We start from the raw sequence: 5,639 nt of genomic DNA, 5'->3' as shown, positions 1-5,639 counted from the left end.
ACAGCACCCCTAAATTGCACCTACATATGTATAAAACATATTTAAAAGGTGCAAAAACAGCCTCAAACACTATCAAAATGCACCATTTTCAGTGAAAATTTTAAAAACATTTCCGAGGGGGAATGTTTTTCTCCAAAAGTGCCATACCTTTATAGATTTTTGCATAGACTCACCCTCTCTCCTTCATAGATTTTTGTTTACATCTATTCTCTCTCCTGCATAGATTTTTGCATGCACCCACCCACCTCTTTCATAGATTTTTGTCTACGCCCACCCTCTCTTCTTCATAAATTTTTGCCTACACCCACCCTCTCTCCTTCATAAATTTTACCTACACTCACCTTCTCTCCTTCATAGATTTTTTGCCTACACCCACCCATCTCTTTCATAGATTTTTACCTGCGCCCACACTCTCTTCTTCATAATTTTTTGCCTACACCCACCCTCTCTCCTTCATAGATTTTTACCTACACCCAATCTCTCTCCTTTATAGATTTTTTGCCTACATCCACCCTTTCTCCTTCATAAATTTTTTCCTACACCCCTCCGTCTATCCTTCATAAATCTTTGCCTACATCCACCCTCTCTCCTTCATAGATTTTTGTCTACACCTATTCTCTCTCCTTCATAGATTTTTTGCATGCACCCTCCCACCTCTTTCGTAGATTTTTGCCTACACCCACCCTCTATCCTTCATAAATTTTTGCCTACACCCTCCGTCTATTTTTCATAGATTTTTGCTCGCATCCACCCTCTCTTCTACATAGATTTTTTTATCTACACCTATTCTCCGTCCTTCATAAATTTTTACCAACACCCACCTTCTCTCCTTCATAGATTTTTCATACACCCACTCTCTCTCCTTCATAAATTTTTGCCTACTCCTCTGGATTTCGCTTGAAAATTGCAATTAGGTTTGTTTGATAGTGTTTGTTTGTAATTGTAATTAAGCACAAAGCTACACAATGAGCTATGTGTGCTCTGCCCACCACGGGTATCGAAACCCGGATTCTAGCGTTGGAAGTCCGCAGACATGCCGCTGTGCCACTGGGGGGGCATTTTGATAGTGAAAAGTATAATTAAATGTAGTTGTTACAAAATACATATATATTCGTAATTTACGTAGTCCAAAGTATTATCCATACACACCACGAAAACAATTCTTAAAGATCAAGAATTTTACATTGTTCTGTAAAATGATTATAGAAAAATAAAACATCACGCCAAATGTACTCAAAATATCTATTAGTGCTGAGATAAAAACTCTAAAAATGGAACTTAAAATTTGGTGATGTTACGCAGGTTACCAAAGTTTGTTGTGCTTTAAACGAGTGAACACGACCATTACAGTTCAATAAATGCTTATGAAAAAAACAAAAAACATTCGGACCTGTAAAATACAATCCATATAAAAACAACTGAGGAACGTAAATAAAAGTAGGAGTGCGTTAACTGTACCATAGGAACACTAAAATTTAGATATATATGTCAAATCAATGACCTTTAAAACAATTGAAGGTTCCAAGTTCTCGAATCAAACTGCTTCAAATCAAGGTCAAACAAAATACTATAACACGCCATGTTTTCATATTCATCTAACAATAACAGCATTGTAAAGCTTTGTTCCACAATAAAAAATATGAGGTAGTTTGAAAATGAAGTTTTCGTGTTACATCTGAACACAACACAAACATAATTCTTGTGAAGATCACTGGTGAGCAGCTCGTGCAATGTGTAAGAAAAACGAAACCTTATCTTTGTTTTGCTGGCCGCACATGTTACACGTGAATGGGTCTTGGTAACCATGGTAACCCATGTGCATGGTGTACATAACACAGTCTTTAAAAGCCAAATCACAGTATTTGCACGTGTAGGAATCTTGCCATTTTGAATACTCTTCGCTTCCTGAAGAGGGCGTTTTCTTAATTTCTGTCCCGTTTTGTTTAACGGGTAAGGTATGACGAGATGACGGGTAAATAAATCTCTCTTTTAAGGCATCAGGCATGCCCATATTATGATATGGAAAATTTGGGTAATGCCCGTTGGATGCCATCACATTTTCTTTGTGCTTTTTGTTTAGCCCATTATTTCCAAAAAAGAGCGACGATACCCGGTAGGGAAATGATAAGGGCTGTTCTGGCATTCCTATAGATTTGGCTAGAACGGGTTCAGAAACAGGTCTAGTCATCCTAGGAGCTTTTTCTGGGACGTCAAAGTTACAAGTAGATGTAAATGTCTCTACATGGGATGAGAATTTCCCCTCTGACACATTGATAGTACTTGGGGCTTCATCAGAGTTAGTGGAATCAATGACAACAGAAGATAAGTAAGTGGGTACCGATATGAAATTCATACACTGTTGCGATTTCTTTGAAAGTGGTTCGTTAGGCGCCTCTGTGGTAAGGATTGTATTGTTCATTTCTTTATGAAATTTTACGAAATCTTCAGGAGAATACCTTTGATCGGTGGACAATTGACAACTTTCTAGTTTCATAGCCTTTCTCCTCCTTCGGTTCCGGAAGTTGGAAGACAGAGATTGAGTAGGTTCAGAAGTACTAACATAATTTCTACAAGGAACTTCTTGTGGTGGATGATCGACTGTAGACGTTTTGGAGAACTGAGGAGACACAGGCTGTGAGGGGGATAAGTTTGGAGAAATTGCCTGTGATTGAGCAGACTTTAAAACATCCAAGGAGATTTGCTTTGACTGGGCAAATTCAGGGAATTTCGGAGAGGTTTGATGTGAAAGGATAGACTTGGAGGAAAGTGACGACACTGGTTGTGAATCGACAAGCTTGGGGGATTGTAGAGATACAATGTTTGAAGAAGTAAGCTTAAAAGAGTGAATGGAAAGTGGCTGTGAAATTGTTGACCTTAAGGAACTTGGAGAGACTGAATTTGAAGTAACAGGCTTAGGGGAGTGTAAAGAAACAACTTTTGAAGGAATAGAATTAGAAACGTCTGGAAGGACTGGTTGTGAAGTGGTTGAATTTGGAGAAACTGATTGTGAAATTGTTGACTTTGGGGAATGTGGAGAGACTGACTTTGAAGCAACAGATTTAAGAGAGTGTAAAGAGACAAGCTTCGAAGGAGTATGATTAGAAACATCTGGTTGGACCGGCTGTGTAAGAGTTGGATTTAGAGAAACTTGCTGTGAAGGTGCAGACCTGGGGATGATTAAGTGTGTTGAAACGGGGCAGTTTGAACGAACTGATTCAGAAACCGAATATAAAGCGTGTAATTTAGATGGAGTGATTTTTTAGGTTTTGAACTAACACGATAACTGCTAAGATCTAGAGGAAAGTGTGTGTCTGGCTTGATCTCGGGAGATGCTATCCTTGAAGGTAAGGAGATAGAGGTCAGCAGAATCTGATGAGTGGACACTGAATGACTAGTAAGAGGAGTGGCCAACATAGGAGGAGTGTGAGCGCAGTCCAGCTTCTGGGGGAGAAGTGAAGGCACAGTAAATTTTTTTGACTTTGCGAACATAAAGGAGAAATCAGATGATGGAATATTTTTGGCTAGATTTTCTGTCATTTGTGTGTGACTTTTAAGTCTCAAACTGTGATCATCTCTAAGAACTACGTTTTCTTCTAACTTTTGGTTTTCGTTAATTTGTGGCTGATCCTGAATTTGTGGTAGGCTTTTTGAAGTATTGCCACAAATCTTGTACATATCTTGATTATTTGTAGTCACATGTTGCTTAATCAGATGTTTACTAAACAAGTCTTGGATTTCTGTAGTGAAATCACAAAGGTTACAGTTCAGTAGTTGAAGGTTAGTTTTTGATAGAAGTGAATCTTCAGTGTTCGGAGTCTTCTCTGGAGCTGGACCTGAGAATAATTTATTGGAAGACTTTACTGATTTCAACAGTAGGGGTGGACGTAAAGACATATTACTTTGAAAGCCATTCATGGCATGAGAATTCTTTAAATTCTCTAAATTCTTTAGTCCATGGCTAGGAGAAACGACTGGAGATTTGGAAGGATAGGTGGCTGGTAATTGCTCTATTGGAGGAATATGAACAACGGGAGTTTTTGGACTTTGGCTTGATGGTGAATTTTGTTGAACTTCTGTTTTTTGCTTCTTGGATCTTGGACCACGCTTTTTTCCGTAGACATCAATTACTGAGTAGGAATTAAGCGTTCCGTCAACGTTTAGAACAACGGAAGGTTTATGCGCGTATTTTCGCAAATGTAGTTTTAAGCTGTGACAGTATTTAGAGACATAGGAACAGTCAGCGCATCTATACTGGTAAATGTTGGAGTGGGACTTCATGTGGCTGTTTAGCATGGACTTATTCACGCAACTATAATTGCACTTTGGGCACTTAAAGGGTTTAGAACCGAAGTGGTTCCGTAGATGGTACTCTAAATGATGCTTGTACTCGGTCACAAAAGGGCACTTAGGACAGGTGAGGAGTTTTTCCGTTTTGATGTGTGTCTTGAGGTGTTCCCAGAAGTCAGTTTTCATAACCGAAACGTATTCGCACTGTTTACATCGGTAGCAGCGAACCTTTCCATTCGATGATATTGAGGACGTGTCTGGAACGACATCGCTAGGGGTTTTTCTCCTCCTGGGTACTCGCTGGTCAGCAGGACTATCAGGTGGGAGTTTTGAGTTGAAATCTCTCGTATGTTGCTTGAGCTGCCCATCTGTCCCTGTTTGATCCTCGTAAATGCCGAAAGATTTTGCGCAGGCGGTTGACGCAGGATTGATTTCTGAAATGTTAGGCTTCGAGCTAAGCTCTCCATTTTTGCCTAGTATTTTGTGTAAGTGAGTCAGTTGGTCTGTAAACTCGTCATTGTCAGCTTTTAATTCATTTGAGTCATTGCTGATGGACTTTTCTTCCACGTCTTCGTCAGAAGACAACTCATCTACATTATGGTTATTGTGTTCATCATGGCGGTTGGTCACATCTGTTATAATTGCAGATTCTTTAATTACATCAGGCGAGGAAGTTATAGAGTCGCCTTCTAGCAGGGTAACTGAAGATAAGTTTTCGTGCTTCTCCGGTTCCGAGTAATAGCCTTCTTCTTGAAATCCTCTGTAACACATTGTCTCGGTTTTCAGAGGCCCATCTTGCTGAGATGTCGCTGTATCGAACGAAATCGGCATGGTTGATCCAAAGTTCATCAACTTCACCTGAGACAAAGTTCCTGACGAACTCCTATCTATCTACTATTTAAATTGCAGATCGATTTAATGGGTTCGGAAACATTTTGACTACATTCAACACATTCCAGGAATTGTAAGTATATTGGATCTGTTAATCTTCAAGTTCCCTTTTCCTATTTTGTAAATCGTGAATGCCCCAAATTCTGAAAGATAAAAAAAAATTGTTAAAAATTGTGAATGGGTTTTCTAGAAATTTCAACCAGTACACTAAAGAAGTAACACTAACACCGTATTTCATATAATAGTTTTAGATGCACAGTAGATTTATTCAAGATATTTTAGATTTATGTTGAAATGTTTATCAACAATACTTTCACCACAGGTCCGGCATGGCCAGGTGGATAAGGCGCTCGACTCGCAATCAGCGGGTCGTTGGTTCGAATCCCCGTCACACCAAACATGCTAAGCTGTGGGGGCGTTATAATGTGACGGTCAATCCCACTATTCGTTGGTAAAAGAGT

At 39.3% G+C, this 5,639-nt stretch overlaps 1 protein-coding gene across 1 annotated transcript; it reads right to left on the bottom strand.

Annotated features, from left to right (window-relative positions):
* Positions 1-1,231: 1,231 nt before the first annotated feature.
* On the bottom strand, positions 1,232-5,118 carry LOC106463541 (zinc finger E-box-binding homeobox 1-like). Its single transcript, XM_013923586.2, has 2 exons — positions 3,277-5,118; positions 1,232-2,662 (listed from the first exon to the last, which is right to left on the bottom strand). The coding sequence occupies exons 1-2, from the start codon at positions 5,116-5,118 to the stop codon at positions 1,709-1,711; spliced, it is 2,796 nt and encodes a 931-aa protein (XP_013779040.1). The 3' UTR covers positions 1,232-1,708.
* Positions 5,119-5,639: the final 521 nt, after the last annotated feature.

The sequence above is a fragment of the Limulus polyphemus genome, unplaced genomic scaffold (assembly GCF_000517525.1).
Source record: "Limulus polyphemus unplaced genomic scaffold, Limulus_polyphemus-2.1.2 Scaffold1434, whole genome shotgun sequence".
Classification (NCBI taxonomy): domain Eukaryota; kingdom Metazoa; phylum Arthropoda; class Merostomata; order Xiphosura; family Limulidae; genus Limulus; species Limulus polyphemus.
Note: the sequence above shows the minus strand (reverse complement) of the source record. Positions and strands in the feature narration are given on the sequence as shown.

Coding starts and splice junctions, on each gene's coding strand:
- LOC106463541 (XM_013923586.2), bottom strand. CDS start 5,118: ATGCCGATTTCGTTCGATACAGCGACATCTCAGCAAGATGGGCCTCTG. Junction 2,663..3,276: donor TAGATCTTAGCAGTTATCGT/GTTAGTTCAAAA, acceptor GCTCAATCACAG/GCAATTTCTCCAAACTTATC.